This window comes from Xyrauchen texanus, chromosome 15 (assembly GCF_025860055.1).
Source record: "Xyrauchen texanus isolate HMW12.3.18 chromosome 15, RBS_HiC_50CHRs, whole genome shotgun sequence".
NCBI classification, from domain to species: Eukaryota; Metazoa; Chordata; class Actinopteri; order Cypriniformes; family Catostomidae; genus Xyrauchen; species Xyrauchen texanus.
Genome location: NC_068290.1, coordinates 5,623,460 through 5,641,397, shown reverse-complemented (window position 1 = coordinate 5,641,397; position 17,938 = coordinate 5,623,460). Strand labels below are relative to the sequence as shown.

Sequence of the window (17,938 nt, the reverse complement as noted above, 5' to 3'; positions counted from 1 at the left end):
ACCATGTGACCCACGTTTAATTTTCAACCACTGAAAATGGGTAAAATGTTACAATTTAAGGATGGAGAAGTGTTTTCCCCCCATTATTTTGGACACCATTGGCATATATTGCAACAAGGGGTGCTAAAATCAACTTATATCAATAATAGACCTGCTTATCTTTGTGTAAAAATCAAATAAAAAAATTATATAATATAATATAATAAAATAATAACGGCCACCTTTCTAATGTTTTTTTTTTTTGTTTTTCTGTAATTTTGCTCCAACCATAGGCAAAAATTGTCACTTTGATCCCCCTCTGCAAAGTAATGGATTACTCCGTAAATATTGATCCATTGCATTTAATATTTTTGGCTTCATCATCATCATCATCATCATCATCATCATCATCATCTTTTGTTAGTAAAACTGATCATTTCAGCAGGGTTAAATTCTGAAATTGGTTGATTTGACATGGAATAACACTATTTTGTATTCCACTGAAAAATAACAGCATACAGGTTTGGAATGACATGAGGGGGAGTAAATAATGAGAGAATTTTCGTTTATGGCTGAACTATACTTTCAAGGCCAGTGACTGTGTGAATGCAAAGAGAACTGGTTTCTTTTTTACTTTTTGGTTCACTTTAAAGGACCAAATGGAAATGCCCTTTGTTTCCTGTTACAAGTAGTACATAGTACCTGACCGCTCTGACCTGAGTTTTTATGTCAACTCTAATTAGCGTCGAGTCCTAAGCCACTGTTCTGCGTGACCTTTGATCAGACTTTAGACATCAGTGTTGGATCATTGTGCTAGAATGTCAGACAGGTTTTCTGGGATCTGTAGATATCCTCAGAGTACACCAACTTACCTGAAAATACCTGCTCTCTGTGTTCTTTTGTGGTATATTTGTCCTTAAGGTCTAGGTGGGAGGTCTCCTAAGAGAGCTCCTCTTATTTAGGCAACCCAAAAGCTGCTTTAAACCAACTGTTGTGGGGCTTTGAGGTTAATAACCTCAGCAGACAGGAGACCTCCATATGCTCGAATGCTTTATCGTTGCTTTAGCCCCTTTCGGAGTGCTTTCCAACCAGATTTCACACTGAGGTAAAGGAAGATGCTACTTGTGGACAGGGTTAAAAACATATGAAAAAGGTGAGCAAATAATGACAGAACTTTCATTTTTTGCTGGACTATTCCTTTAACATTTTTCAACCACTCTTTCAAGTTTAAGTAAACCTAAAACATTTTGGAGTGTAGTTTTTCTCTGTATGCTTCATCAGAGCTCACAGCAGCCTTGCCCAGCAGTCAATGAATTCTCCCATCCTGTCCTGGAGCAAGCTACAGGCCTCTGTTATTTTCGTTTTTCAATATAACATCCTACCTTAGAGCATCGTTTCACAGTGTATACCATCCAAAACCACTCATGGTCCAGACCCCAGACTTAATGTCTTTTATCTAAAGGGCACATTTTGTGGAGTCTGGCTCTTCTGTGGCGGTACAAATCCTCTTTTCGCTTCCCAGCGGCCCCCAGGGAGGTTTTTCATGTAGGTGGCGTGTCAGATCGCCATCAACAAAGCGCAGCACATGCACACCATATTAATATTTACTGCAGTACAGACGGGCACATGGGTGCTGCTGTGAATTCTCCTCTCTGCCTGTGGGGGAACAAAAGAAAAATAATATTAAAATGTTTATGCCTGAAACGAATTAAGCTCTTTAGTGTGCCGTTAGTGTGATTTAAAGTATTTTTTTCCAAACAGAGCTTTCAGAAAGCTTTGACTCTCACGATTGACCATTCTACTATTCTTCCACTGCTGTTGTTTTTATTGTAGAGCTCTTCAGTCATAATGTCAGTTTGTAGGCCAACCCGAAAGGTTTATTCCCCATGTGAATTTACCTCTGGAATTTCCTATTGTTTTTTGTTGTTTTTTTTAGAATAGCAATTTTAAATTTTTTAGTAGAATAAGATCTACAGTTTATATTATTTGATGAGACTTTCCTGTTTTGTTCTACAACAAAAATGACACAGTCATCCCTCAAATGTGAATTTTGAAATTGCAATCAAATAGCTAATTAAATATTGTCGCTTGGACTCGGGACCTAGTTCTTTCGGTCATGACCCAGCCTTCATGACCATAGGTGAGGGTAGGAACAAAAATTGACCGGTAGATCGAGAGCTTTGCCTTTTGGCTCAGCTCTCTTTTCGTGACAATGGTGCGATAGAGCGAGTGCAATACTGCCCCTGCTGCCCCGATTCTCTGAACCTTAGTGGTCGACTGATGTGGGTTTTTCAGTGGCCAATGCCGATACCGATATATTGTGAGCAAAATAATCGATGCCCAATAAATGTCGATAAACATAATAAAATTTAACAACAGCACATCAGATGTACACAAAAGGTATAAATTGAAACAAACACTTATTTACTCAAATGTACATAAACTTGAACACTGTAATATCGGCCGATTAATCGGCATGGCCGATATATCGGTCTATCTCTTGCCAAATTAGACTAAAAATTTCAATAGAATTTTAACAAGGGCTGCAATGATTCATCAAACACGTTAACACATCTACAGTACGTGGGTGTTGTAACCCTTATTTTTGTTTTCTTGAGTAGTCTCTTTTGAGGTAAGACTTTGTGCACTTTATTTTGTTGAACTATCCAACCCAGTCTCATGATGGCAAAATCGTACATGTTGGCTCATTTGAAAACGTACAACGTTTACCCATATAAAGAACAAGTGAACGATATTACTATTTTTGCTAAGTTTATCCCTGAACCCAAGCCTAAAGCTAAACAAAAAGTCTAACCCCAAACCATAAACCTTGCCATTATTTTAATAAGAAAATAACTTTTTCAAACCATGGAAAAGTGTTGGATTGGAGGCTAGATAGAATTTGATGCATGTACTGTATCTACTTGAAATAAAGTTTATTGATTGGTTGATCTCTATGGGAACTGTGTTGGAAACTCTCTTCCAATAATGTTAATCACAGACCTTATTTAACACAAACTCAAAATTGCAATTATAAAATCCCATCGGACATTCCAGAAAGAAGCCAGGGATCAAAAATGCTAATTCTCTTCCGGGTTTTAGGATTGAACATCACTATTGATCTACACTCAAGAACAGAGGGCTCTTTGATGTTGTTTTAATGTTTCTTATTATTGAAAATTTTTACTCATCAAGACCAAAAAATGTCCATACATTTTAAACCTGCTGAGTATAGATCCGTAGCTGTGCTGGAAAAATAAATTTGCCTCTGATAACTTCAGCCTCAAGGAACTGGCCTACTCCAAGCCAGCTTTCCCACCATCCCATTTTTCGACCATGGAAAATGGTTGAAATGTAACAATTTACTTTTTAATTTGTTCTGAACCAGACCAGAACCTGAACCAGACCAGAACCAACTAGAGTAATAGGCTCTCGAATTTTGGAAAAACAACACTCAAAAGTGTTTTTACCCATTTTTGGACTCACACCATTGGCACGGTATATGATGCAACATGGGGTGCAGAATCGACCTACTTATCTCTGTGTAAAAATACAATAATTACACTGCCACCTTTCTAAGGTTATTCGTTTTTACCTATGTCATGTGAAAATAATTTTTCAAAAATATAAGTGTAATGCATTTCTACAAGACCAGGTAGAAGATTTCATACCACTGTCCTGACAAACGTGGGTAAATCAAGCAGTGTTCAGTTGTTCCATAAAACCTATGGAAGCAATGTTCTGTTGTGAAAGTCTCTCATGGTGTGCGCCTTCTGCGAGTTCATATTAAAAAACTGCTAAAGTGCACAGAGGCTAAATGTTACACTCTGACCTTTTGATATTGCACTGCTGAAGAGGAGAGTGGGGAATATATTAGATGCGAATAAGTGTGAAAAATACAGTTCTCTTACGAGAGGTTCTCTCGTATTGCGTAAGCTAGCTTACGCTACGGGAAAGATTCATCTTTTCTGAGATATTGAAGCCAAAAAATTATCCTTAATTTTTGTATCCATTGTCAACGCAGTCGCGGCGGCTGCAGACCTTGAGCGGGCTAGCTAGCGAGCTCATAGGTTGCTCTGCGGCAACTGCTGCAGCCTATAGACGAGCTTGGGCGAACTCGCATCCAATGAGAGGCGTCCGGCGCTCACTGCATCAAAGCCCGCCAAAAGGGCGTGACTAGAGTGCATATAAGCGTGGTTAGTAGGCTGGAACCCTGATTTTCATCTCTTCAGCGAAGCTCTCCGCATCGCTGACCTGGAAGCCGCGTCGCCGTTTGAGGGGCATCTAGCAAGCGTGGACAGCGCTAGAAGAAGCCGGCCGTCTCAGCCACCTTCAGCCATCCTGCGAGCTACGCCATCCGACGGCGTATCCTTTTATTAAGCAAGCTAGTTCTCAAGAACTATTCACAAAAAGTACTGGCGTCTTTTTCAAGATGCCTCGCTCCACTTGCGCCTCATGTCGCGCCCTTCTCAGCACAGGAGACCGCCACATCATCTGCGCTCTCTGCCTGGGACTGGGGCACGCAGAGCTCGCCCTCACTGAGGGCGGATGCGATTCTGCGAGGAGCTACCGATGTCGACCCTGCGGGCTCGACTTCGAAGCGATCAAAGCAGAAACCGCCAGCGCCGCCTACCCTCAGCAGCGCAGGAAGAAGCGCCGCTCACAAAGGCTGCCGGAAACTGTGGTTGAAGCGACTGCCTCGCCGGAGCCTCTCCCTCGAGCATCGCTTTCACCCTCCCCGCCCCGGGGCAGCGCAGTTGCCGCCCGGCGGCCGCACTGCTGCCATCTCGGATGGCGGCGGAGGATAAGGGCTGCTGTTCCATCATGGCTTCGGACAGCGAGGTGGACAGGCTCCCAAGCCTCCTCCTCAGCCCAGGAATCCAGCAGGACCAGCGCCGGGTCGAAGGGGAGTTAACACGCCTCCTCACACAGGCCGTCGACCGCCTCGGGCTCGAGTGGTCACCGCCCCTGAGCAGGCACCCAACAGACTCGGCGGCTGCTTTCTTCAAAGCCATCGCCGCTCTACACCCGCGGCCGGGCGCTCCCTTCCTGCCGGAATTACATACGGAGCTTGCAAAGTCGTGGAGCGCTCCGTTTTCAGCCAGGACCCGTTCACACGTCTCCACCTCTCTGCGTCGGTGGGCGGCGCCACTGAGAGAGGCTACTCCTCCATCCCCGGTCGAGGACTTCGGTAGCAGCACACCTTTGTCCGCCCTCCGCGAGATGGCGTTCCAAGCCTGTGCTCCCGTCTAAGGCCTGCAGAGCGACTTCCGCCTATGTTGGCGCGCCTATTCCGCCGCCCGGCCAAGCGCATCTGCTCTGCACTCAATGGCCGTTTTACAGATCCTACAAGCAGACCTTCTTCCGAGTGGGATGAGAAAGGCAGGCACCCAGAGGCTGTTACTGATCTACTGGCGCGACAGACCTGCGCCCTTGCGCTACCAAAGCTGCAGCCCAAGCTCTAGGGAAGTGCATGGCCTCGCTGACTGTGACCGAGAGACACTTATGGCTAACACTAGCCGACATGGGAGAAGCAGAGCTCCACGTTCCTCAACGCACCGCTCTCTCCAACCGGTCTCTTCGGCTCCGCGGTGAGTGGCATTGTTGACCGCTTCTCAGAAGTCCAGAAAGCCACCCAAGCCATGAACCTCTTCCTGCGGCGTCGCGCTAGCTCCTCTGCAGGCAGCTCACGTGATCAGCCTCCTGCACGAGCCTCTTCACAGCGCCCAGTTCAACAATCTCAGACTTCTCAGCGTCGACAGAGCGGCCGCCCTCGATCAGCGCTCAGACAGCCGCCGCAGACCGCCTCCCCGCGGGCCTCGATCTAAGGTAGCGCTGAAACCCGAGCAGCCGAAGTCTTCCTAACTGTGTTGAACAAGCGGCGGCTCAGTCCGCCGCGGCCGGACCACTGTCAAAGCTTTACCCCTGTCAGTCCCCTTCTCTCAGGCTACTACTGTGGTGAATTTAGCAGCCAACAAGCCGGTGACACTGCCCGCTTGCCTGCACTCAAGCGCCGTTTTCACGGCGACCCAAATAAATCTTGTAAAGAGCAAACATGTCTTATGTGTAGAAAAAGTGCCCACAACCCAGTGTTCGCCCCTACACACAAGCATAACACATCCCGTGCCCCTATCAGAGCACGCTCTCATAAAGCGATTACTGAACCGCTCGAGCGTCAGAGTCAATGAAGGCGCCCACAAATGCGTCGCGCGCCCATTCTCTGCCCGCTCTGTCACACGACCAGCCCTATGTGTAGAAAATGTGCCCACAATCCAGTGTTCACTTCTGCACACAAGCACTGCATGTCTCGTGTCCCCACCAGAGCACGCTCACATAAAGCGGTTACGAACCGCTCGAGCGCTAGAGTCAATAAATGCGCCCGCAAATGCGTGCGCGCGCCCATTCTCTGCCCGCTCTGTTACACGGCCAGCAACCATTCCTCTGTGTGTAAGTCCCGTGCCCATGACTATGCTTGCGCATCACGTAACAGATGTGACTCTTTCCCCATTCATTCCAATCGGAAGTCACTCACAAAACAGCCTGTTCATGCTGTCTGCGAGCAATCATGCATGAACACACTAAACGCGCTCACACATTTTGTTCAGCGCTCTGTGTGCGGCAATCAGAGCGAATTGGCCATTCACCCTCTAGCGTTACGCTTCAAAGCGTGGGAAGCTATTCCAGGGATATCCAAGTGGGTGTTAAGCACAATACAACAGGGCTATTTGCTACAGTTCGATCGCCGCCCCCTCGCTTCAGAGCGCGGCTCGAAACCACTGTGAACACGGAAGCAGCGTGCATGCTTCGTTCAGAAATAGCAAGCCTTCTGTGCAAAGGGCCATAGAAAAAGTGCCACCCTCTCTGAGCGAGTCGGGGCTTTACAGCCGTTATTTTCTTGTTCCCAAGAAAGACGGCGGCCTCAGACCCATATTAGATCTCAGGGTTTTGAACAAGGTGCTTGCAAAAGACCGTTCAAAATGCTTACAATCAGGAAACTCCTCGCGCATGTGCGCCAGGGGACTGGTTTATTTCTCTCGATCTGAAAGATGCATACTTTCAGATTCAGATAAATCCCGTCACAGGCCATTCTTGAGATTCGCCTTCGACGGCCAGGTTTATCAATACACCGTCCTTCCGTTCGGCCTGTCCTTAGCACCCCGTACTTTCACGAAGTGCATGGATCGCGGCGCTCGCACCCCTGCGGAGTCAGGGTTTGCGAATTCTGAACTATTTGGACGACTGGCTGATTATGGCTCAGTCACATATGGAGCTTCTGTCTCACAGAGCAGTTCTCCTCAGCCATCTGAACAGTTTGGGTCTTGCAGTCAATTGGACCAAGAGCTCACTACAGCCCAGTCAGACCATTTCCTTCCTGGGAATAGAACTAGACTCCGTGGCAATGGCGGCTCGCTTATCTACACAGCGCACGCGCCGTGTTCAGCGACTAGCGCATCTTTTCAGATGAACAGCCTCACGCCTCTGAAGAAATTCCAGAGAGTGCTAGGTTACATGGCCTCAGCCGCAGCAGTACTTCAGCTGGGTTTACTGCACATCGCCCGCTTCAGCATTGGCTAAACACCAGCGTCTCGCCGGGCTTGGGCCACAGGCCGCCAGCCCATCAAGGTGACTCAGACCTGCATATCAGCTCTGCAGCCCTGGACAGTGGCCGAATGGTATCAGCGGGGAGTGACAATGGGAGCTGTATCTCGCCGAAAAGTCATCTCGACAGGCAGCGTCCAACACGGGTTGGAGCGCGGTCTCGCGAGGAGCTCTCGGTTTTAGGCCTATGGTCAGTTCAGGAAAAGCTCCTTCACATAAATTGTCTGGAAATGATAGCGGTCGAGTGCGGCTCGTCGCTTTCTCCCGGTCATTCAGGGTCACCGCGTCCTGGTCCGTTCGGACAACAGATCTGTGGTATCCTACCTAAACCGTCAGGGCGGTGTCAGATCCAGGAACCTCTTCCATCTGACAAAGCGCATACTGAGTTGGTCCCAGTGCCACCTGCGCTCGCTGAGGCGACGCGCGTGCCAGGCCACCTGAGCGGCGGCCCGGACAGACTGTCCAGAGACAATATTCCCCAGGGGAATGGTCCCTGCACGCTCAAACAGTCCAGGCGTTATGGCACCTATTCGGCAGAGCAGAGATAGACCTCTTTGCGTCCAAAGAGAACTCTCACTGCCCAGTATTTTTCTCGAGCGAGGGCAGCTGGCCCAGGACTGGCCCAGGCGCCCGCTTTACGCCTTCCCTCCGTCTCGCTATTGCCACAGGTAATGCAGAGGATCAGGGAAGCGCGTCACTCGGTGCTCCTCATAGCCCGCGTTGGGAGAATCAGACATGGTTCCCGGAGCTTACGCAGCTGTCACTGACAGCGCCGTGGCCCATCCCAGTGAGAGCAGATCTCCTCTCTCAAGCTCGCGGCACAATCTGGCATCCCCACCCAGAGGCTGGGGCTGCATGCGTGGGTGATCAGCGACTACCGTCGCTCTGCCAGAAGGAGTAATAAACACCATCATACACGCTAGAGCCCCTTCCACGAGAAGACTCTATGCGTCAAAATGGTCTGTGTTCTCAAAATGGTGCACCGACAGAGACCTGGACCCACGGACATGTGGGGTGTCGTAAGCTGCTCGTATTTCTACAAGAGCTGCTGGATGAGGGCAGATCCCCATCCACGCTCAAAGTGTATGTGGCGGCCGTTGCGGCGTTACGCTGAACCCCTGCACGGCCAGTCATGGGGTAAAAGCGAGCTGGTCATCCGCTTCCTCAGGGGAGCTAGAAGGATGAACCCCAGCGCCCCCATCGGTTCCTATCTGGGATCTTTCTATAGTTCTCGAAACTATGAAAGCCCCCCTTTCGAACCACTTCAATCCGTGGATTTGAAATACCTTTCACTCAAAACCGTTTTTCTGACTGCCCTGTCATCAGTCAAGCGTGTGGGAGACCTTCACGCGCTGTCTGTCAGCGCTGCGTGTCTTGAGTTTGGACCAAGTGACTCCAAGGTCATTTTAAAGCCTAGACACGGCTATGTTCCCAAGGTGATCGGTACTCCTTTCAGAGCACAGGTCATTTCCCTATCGGCGCTGCCAGCACCGGATAGCGAACGCGACGCCAATCTCCTTTGCCCGGTCAGAGCACTGAGATTGTATACTGCACGCTCCGCTGCTTTCAGGCGCTCGAGCAGCTTTTCGTTTCGTTCGAGGCGCACCAAAGGTCTCGCCGCCTCGAAACAGACACTATCTAGATGGATAGTGGGCGCTATTGCTGCTGCATACGGCGTCAAAAGACCTGCCATGCCCGTTGGGCATTAGGGCTCACTCCACTAGAGGCTTGGCATCCTCGTGGGCATGGTCCAGCGGAATTTCCATTCACGACATATGTGTGGCAGCGGGATGGACTTCCCCTCCACCTTTGTCAGATTTTACAATATGGAAGTGCCCGCTCTGCAGGCAAAACTACTAGCGGTTTAATACGCTACAGCTCCCCTGGTGAGCTGCACTGATGGGACACATTCCACACAGACCGGCACCGCCGCTCTGTCGTTCCGATCCTACTATGTGCTTATGTATTACACAATCAATGACCCGCATTCTTGCCGGCCAAATATTATTTCCCCACTCATAAGGGCTCCCCGGGTCCCCCTTAATTCCCTGGGGCTTATACAGTGGATGCTTGGCGCGCCGGCGTTGACAATGGGTTCCCGTGAGCGTAAGCTAGCTTACGCATATACTGAGAGAACTCTCGTAAGAGAACGTGTCGGTTACCTAACGTAACCTCGGTTCTCTCTAGATGAGGAGCGAGTATTGCGTAGCCGGCCGTGCTTCAGCGCCACGGCGACTTTTCGCTTCAGTCAATGAAAACCAGGGTTCCAGCCTACGAACTACGCTTATATGCACTCTAGTCACGCCCTTTTGGCGGGCTTTGATGCAGTGGCGCGGGCGCCTCTCATTGGATCGCGAGTTCGCCCAAGCTCGATCTATAGGCTGCAGCAGTTGCCGCAGAGCAACCTATGAGCTCGCTAGCTAGCCCGCTCAAGGTCTGCAGCTGCCGCACTGCGTTGACAATGGATACAAAAATTAAGGATAATTTTTTGGCTTCAATATCTCAGAAAAGATGAATCTTTCCCGTAGTGTAAGCTAGCTTACGCAATACTCGTTCCCTCATCTAGAGAGAACCGAGGTTACGTTAGGTAACCGATACGATTTCTACAGCTGAAGTGTGTCATTTTTATTTTCAGTGTTAAAGGGATAGTTCACCCAAAAATGAAAATTCTCTCATCATTTACTCACCCTCATACCATCCCAGATGTGAATGACTTTCTTACTTCTGCTGAAAACAAATGAAGATTTTTGGTCCATACAATGCAAGTAAATGTTGACCAGAACTTTGAAGCTTGAAAAGCACATAAAGGCAGCATAAAAGTAAACCATATGATTTCATTGGTTATATCCATATCTTCAGAAGCAATATGAAAAGTGGAGGTGAGAAACAGATCAATATATAAGTCCTTTTTTCTTATAACTTATCCAGGTGGCGATATGTACGAAAAATGGGAATCGCAGAAAACAAAAGAAGATGAACGTGAAAGTAAAAGTGCAGATTTATAGTAAAAAGTACATAATTATTGATCTGTTTCTCACCCACACCTTTTATATTACTTCTGAAGAGATGGATTAAACCACTGGAGTATTGTGGATCACTTGTATGCTGCCTTTATGTGCTTTTTGGACCTTCAAAGTTCTGGCCACCATTATCTTGCATTGTATGAGATGTTCTACTGAGATGTTCTACTAAAAATCTTTGTTTGTGTTCAGCAGAAGAAAGTAAGTCATACACATCTGAATGATGAGAGAATTACAATTTTTGGGGATCTACCCCTTTAAAACATGATTTTACATTAGACTTGTGAGCTTTGGAGATCTGGATTTAACATCAGAAAGTCATAAGAACTTCTTAGATTGCTCATGAATTTAATGGTCTTTGCCTGAGGTCAGTTTTCTCATCTTTGATGGATTTCTTAAACTGACTGGAATCAGAAAGAGAATAAACCTTCTGTATTTATCCTTTTCATTTTGATACGCCAGAAGTAGCTGATCAGGGAATATGTTAATTTAAAGTTATTTAAAAGACACTGATATCAGAAGGGTTTGGTGCAAGTGAAGTGTTTTATACACATCAAGCATTTTCTTTACTTTTTGATGAGGGATACTCATCTTTTACTCATCACAAGCTATTTGTTTTCAGCATCTTTTAGCTTTTCCGGCATCTTTGATGTCTTAAGTGTCTCACTCCACTGAAACACACACTGGACTTTTCTTTAAGTAGTCATATCAGTAGAAATCACATTTTCCTTGATCTTTAGAGATAAAACAGTTCATTGTACTATAAAAACATACAGTAGTTCAGAACTCCAAACTTCTTCCCCATTGAAAAATGAGCCTTTATTGAAACAAAGCTGCAGAACTGGCTCAGTCCACATTTCTACAAACATCAAATAGATTTTAATAACATATTTAATGACAGAATTTTCATTTTATTGTGTACTATTCCTTTAAACCCAGGTTAATTTTAGAGCCATCACACCATCTCTTCCCATTTATCTAATACATTGTATGTTATTATTTGCAAGTGCATTGAGGCTTTTCCATTGAATGTTTCTGCTCATTTCTATATTTCTCTCTCTATGCATTGAACTGTTGTCGGTCTGACTGACAGCATGAATTGTCTGCTCTCTTTTCTCTCGCGCACCTGTCAGACACTGATGGACCAGCACTTTGTCTGCTAGAATTACCTTTTATCAAGACAGCTGGACGTCTCATCTGAGCACAGGAAAAATGTATGTGCAAGATATTGATCAGTACTGACCTGTTGTTGGCCTGCTTGCCTATCAATGACCCCAGTGTTGAGGGAAATGGTAGGGCTGGGTTTTATAACCAAACAATGTGATTAATCTTAACCCTCCTATTGTGTTCGGGTAATTTTTGAACCAGGTGAGGTAGATAATAATTTTTAAATACCACATAGTTTTTAGTACAGGAACTAAACTTCTATCAGGAAGTCTCGCAGACTTGAGTGAAATTTAAGATGTTAAGTATAAAACAGAAAAAGTAATGTCTCTCTTTGGCAGCCCGAAGAGGTTGTACTCGGAACCATCATATCCTGCCGGAGATAGGAGGCAGGGGCAAGGAGCCTACCCCCGTGCAGGACGGGACTCAACTGGTGGTGGTGGGGTGGTGGAGGTTGCCGTGTTAGCACACTGAAACAGCAATGTGATAGATTGTGAGCAGACTTATAAAGCATTGGCTTACATGTGATTGGCTAGGAGTTAACTAGCTAATTTTTTGTTTTTGTCAAGACAAAATCATATTGTAATAAATTTGTTGAAGAGATATAATCATTTAAATGTAATCTTTTGAGTTTGTGGGTCAATTTTGACCCGGGCATCAATTGTGGCTTTACACATGATATTGTGTAGATTTTTTGTGCATCTATGAATTCGATTGTTTCTTATAAAAAACTTCACTTACAGTACATTTAGCCTCTTTCCCATACTCTCTTTCACACTTTTTTGTCTCTCACTGGGACTGCATCTTGTTTACAAACATGCACACTTTTTGCATTAATCATCCTACAATATGTTTTCAGTATGTACATTTATCTCTACATATTAAGTTGGGAGAGGAGGAAGTATTTCAACATCACCTTTAATTTAGCATATTTCACAGTTCACACCTCTTCAAGTTTACAGACCACCACGGTCTTAAAATCTTCTTTCTAACCCTGTGGGGGATTTGAGTGACAACAAGAAAAATCTTTATTGTTTTCGTTGAAATGATTTTGCGGGGATTGTGCCTATTCCTGCAATCCACAAAGACGATTAGCCTCAGGAAAGCTGCAGCAGTTCTGCTCCCACCCACTGTTGTGATGCGTTACGCACAGCCATTAAATCTATGACATAAACAGAGAATTGGATCCTGGGATATCTCTCCAGCTTCATGAACTTCACTCTTTGCAGTTGTGTAAACAATTGTATGATCAAGATCTTTGTACTGTATGCTTTTAGCATGACAACTGTTGAATTTTATGTTAATGTTTTTTTAAATGTTTAAATGTTAAATGTTAATGTTTTCTTAAAATGATCAGTTTAATATGCAAAATCAGCTACAAGTAAGCCATTTTTACGTTGATTTCATATAAAAGTGTAAACCTTGCTCTGTGTGTTTGAGTGGCCCATCCAGCCCTACAAAGCATATTTGACTATCTGTTTGTACAACCAAAATAAGACAGGAAGAGATCTCTGAAATCTGTTTGAAAATGTGATTGTTTTTGCAATTCCATATGGTGACGTTAGTGGTGCAGAAATCAGATACTTCAGCTTTAACTGGAAAGAGGGACCTGAGCCATATCTAGGGACATGAATAGATGCTCTTTGGTCTGTAATTAACCATCCACAGTTTTGGGTGTAATTGGATTAAAACATAATTAGTTACTGTAATCTAATTACATTTAGGCACACAAAGTAGTGTACAAGTTCTTGTAATCAGATTACAGTTACTGATTTTCAATGAAATAATGTACTTAATTACTTTTAAATACATTACTTTGGTTACAGATATTTGTAAAAACTATTGTGTAATACAATTAAAGTGAGAAAAAAAAAATAATATGTTCATATGTGCGTCTGTGTGACAGCTGAAGGGTTTGCGACAGTGAACAAGGAGAAAATAGACATTATTTTTGAATTTGAGTTGGAAAACAAAAAACTTTTAGAAGGTATTTTAAAAGTTATTATCAATGTGATTACTTTTCAATGAAGTAATCAGTGAAGTAATCTGATTATAATTTTAGAGAAGTAGTTAGTCATTTGAACATCGATAGCAACACTGCTAGCAAGCACTGCTAGCAACGACACTGAAAAAACTAGCAACCGTGTAGAAACGTTTTTAGATTTTTACACTGACATGCAGCAATCTTGGTTTTTATTATCATAGATGACCATGTCAAAGTCCAAACTGCTCATGAATTACTTTCAACCGTGCTTTACAAAAAACACCCTCCATTTCCTCTGCTCTTGTTTAACATAATGAGGTCTGTCCGGACGCTTTTAAAGCAAAAACCTCCTCCAATGGATTATTATTAGGCCTAACGTATAACAGAGAGGACAATTTATCATACAGGAAGCGCTGAATATGGGGAATGTGAGATGGAAACAGGGTTATGGTGACTAATGCAAATGCAATACATTGATAGTTAATGGTAATAAAGCCTCATTTTCTAAAGTGGGGGTAAATTTCAGTCCCTGAAGCACAATCACAGTTCTCGTTATCTCTGCTAGTAATGCATTTGTGTCTGTACTGTACAGCCTGACATTTTTAAACGAGCTGCATTTATTTATAACTGCATTTATAACTTTTTTAGAAAAAAGAAAATCTGGTTTGCTGGTCTAAGCTAGTTTTAGGCAGCTTAAGCAGGTCTCTCAGACCAGGTTGGTCTTCAGATGGTCTCCAGCTGTTTTAATCTGGTTTCAGATGGTTTCTCCCATCCTGGCCTGCTTAAACTTGCCCAAATTCTCACCAAATTTAGGTTTTGTTGTCTGGTTTCAGTTATTTTTTTGATTTTGTTTTTTGTGAAGGCTTTCTTTCAATGGATAACCTTGATCCTGGAAGTATTGATCCTATTATAATGCTTGATGTTTAGAAATGTTTGCTAACAAGAATCACAGCAACTTGGTTGCATTTGTTATGGTCACAAGATTAGACCCCATTGTGAGGTTGTTTGAGATGCCTATCCTTCTCTTCTTCATTTGGAAGAAAATAATGCTGTCATGCCAATGCTAAAAGCAGCACGTACTAAAATGTGATTAACACATAATTCATTTTGATGGATTAATCACTCCACGGTCAAATACTTTAATAAAAGCACCACTCAGATAATCACCCTATGTCATTCCAAACCTGTATGCTCTTATATTTCTCATTTGTAGTGACTACATCTGTCAAGCACCATAAAAGGCACCATTGAAGCACCATAAAAAATAAGTCCATACAGCAATATGTTTTTTTAATCCATACAATAGATTTGTGTTGTTATTCACTGAAAATCTTCCCTTCTTTTGCAGCTCTACAGTCATTTTCTTCGTTTGGCATATTTTAACTGACATGCCACATTCGGATATGCATACACATGCAAAAACCAATGGTGTTTGGTGTCAAGGATTTCAAACATGGTACAGTGGGTTGACAATCCATTTTTGAATCCTTACGCGGAAGCAAATTAGATTTCAGGGCTTTGGCAGTGTGGAAAATCATCAGTGAATAACAAGTTAAATTCGGGTTCTACATTCAGTGAATTTGCACTTAGACCTTGTAGTCTAACTCGAAGTGTGTTCTTGTCCGCAGGTCCATGGGGCAGGTGTATGGGAAGCGAGTGTGGACCTGGAGGGAGTCAAAGTCGGGCGGTGTGGTGCGCTCACGTGGAAGGCTGGACCACCCTCCATACCAACTGCCTTCAGTCCACACGACCAGCCAATCAGCAGAGCTGCTTCCGTGTTTGCGACTGGCACAAGGACCTTTACGACTGGCGAAAGGGTCCATGGAACCAGTGTGTTCCCATATCCTTGCGGACTGGTACTGGTCGCACAGGTGTATGCTTACAGGGTGAAGAGGGCATCCAGAATCGAGAGGTAAACTGTGCACTCAAAGCGGATGTGTCACCGGCTGACGATGCCATCTGTGAGTACTTTGAGCCCAAACCCCGACAGGAACAAGCCTGTCTTATACCATGCCCTCAGAACTGTGTGGTGACCGAGTTCACCCCTTGGACCACATGCTCCAAAACATGCGGGCTGGGCCTGCAAAACCGCATTCGCTCCGTGGTGGCACCACCACTTTTTGGGGGGCTTCCTTGCCCCAATCTGACTGAGTTCCAGACCTGTGCGCCGAGAACTTGTGAAGGCAGAGAAACTGCGTTTAATTTGAGGGTGGGTGGATGGAGCGAGTGCAAAATGCCCTCTCCATCTCCAACATCACAACCGGAGTCCTCTGTCGCCCCCGCACGTCCCGTCCGCCAGGCCAGACGGCGCAAAGGCAAAGAGAGGAAGGCTAACAGAGACCCAGAGATGCGCGAGCTCATCAAGAAAAAACGCAACCGCAATCGGCTGAACCGACAAGAAGGTGACCTCTGGAAAATCGAAGTGGGCTACCAGTCTCGACAGGTGGTTTGTGTACATAGAAATGGGAGTACGGTATCAATCAGGTGAGTAGCTTTACTCTGGTGATGCCTAATTATGCATAATCTATTAAATAAAATACTTTACAAAAGACTTGACATCAATATGAGACCTACAGTAAGTCTGACATCAGTACAAAACCATCATGTAACATCTGAGTTCAAAACAAGACTCATAACAGTCTAAATTTGTATTTGCCCTGTCTTCAAAGCTGCTCTAAAATGACTATTGCATATATTTATTGCATATATGCAATGTGATATTTCGTATATTTGCATGCAAATGAAAATACAATGGAAAGAAAAAGTATGTGAACCCTTTGGAATTAGCTAGTCTTCTGCATTAATTGGTAATAAAATGTGATCTCATCTTCATCAGTCACAAAACACAATGTGCTTAAGCTAACAGCACACAAACATGTATAAACTTTCATGACTTTACTGAACACATTCCATTCATTAAACCAACCACAGTGCTGTGGAAAAAGTAAGTGAACCCCTAGGCTAATGACATCATCAAAACCTAATTAGAGTCAGGAGTTGGAAAACCTGGCATCCAATTAACGAAACAAGATTGGAGGTGTGGGTTCGAGATACTTTAACTTATAAAAAGCACTCTCACATTTTGATTTTGCTATTGACAAGAAGCATCTGCTGATGTGGGCCATGTCTCGCGAGACAAGAATTGTTGCTTTGCATAAAGGGTTACAAAGTTATCTCGAAGAGCTTAGATGTTCTTCTGTCCAAAGTTCGACAAATTGACAGATGAAGCCGCAGCTTTCCAACAAAAACATTACTGCATGACTGAAGTTTGCCAAAGACCACCTTGACAGTTGACACTCCACAACGCTAATGGGAAATGTTTTGTGGACTGATGCCACTAAGGTTGAATAGTTTTGGAAGAACATGCAGCACTACGTATTGCGTGAAAAGGGCACCGCATACATCATCCCAGTGGTTGTGGCTCAGTTGGTAGAGAGGGTCGGCCACTAATTGCAGGGTTGGTGGTTCGAATCCCAGCCCATACGACTCCACATGCCGAAGTGTCCTTGGGCAAGACACTGAACCCCAAGATGCTCAGGCTAGCACCTTGCATGGCAGCTCTGCCGCCATTGGTGTGTGAATGGGTGGATGAGTCACAGTGTAAAGCACTTTGAATACCGTTAAGTTTGAAAAGGTGCTATATAAGTGCAGACCATTTATTTACCATTTGAGGTTGCTTTGCTGCTTCGGTGCCTTGACCGTTTGCCATCATCGAGGGAAAAATTTATTCTCAAGTTTATCAAGACATCTTGACCTACAGGTTAAAGTCAGGGTGGCTGTGCACCAGTTGAATCTCAGTAAAAGTTGGGTGATGCAGCAGGACAATGACCCTAAACATCAAACTAAATCCACTACAAAGTGGCTTCAAAAAAAGATAATCCACTTTTTGGAGTGGCCCAGTCAGAATCCAGACCTTAACCCAATAGAGGTGTTGAGGAATGCTGTGGAATTACATCAGGAGAGCCGTTCTCACCAGAATCCTAAGAATATGGCAGAGCAGAAGCAGTTCTGCAAGGAAGAATTGTCCAACATTCCTATTGCTGCCAAAGGAGGATTGACCAGTTATTAAATCCAAGGGTTCACATATATTTTCCACAGCACTATGAATGTTTAATGGGATGTGTTCAATAAAGACATGAAATATTATAATTGTTTGTGTGTTGTGAACATAAGCACATTGCGTTTGTCTATA

The 17,938-nt window shown here is 44.6% G+C and overlaps 1 protein-coding gene across 1 annotated transcript in view; it reads left to right on the top strand.

The window, feature by feature from the left end:
* LOC127655513 (thrombospondin type-1 domain-containing protein 7A) overlaps positions 1–17,938 on the top strand; it is a 156,705-nt gene that overhangs the window by 38,785 nt on the left and 99,982 nt on the right. The window contains exon 2 of the mRNA XM_052143382.1: positions 15,375–16,230. Coding sequence (XP_051999342.1) covers positions 15,375–16,230 — 856 coding nt within the window. The remainder of the gene's footprint in view (positions 1–15,374; positions 16,231–17,938) is intronic.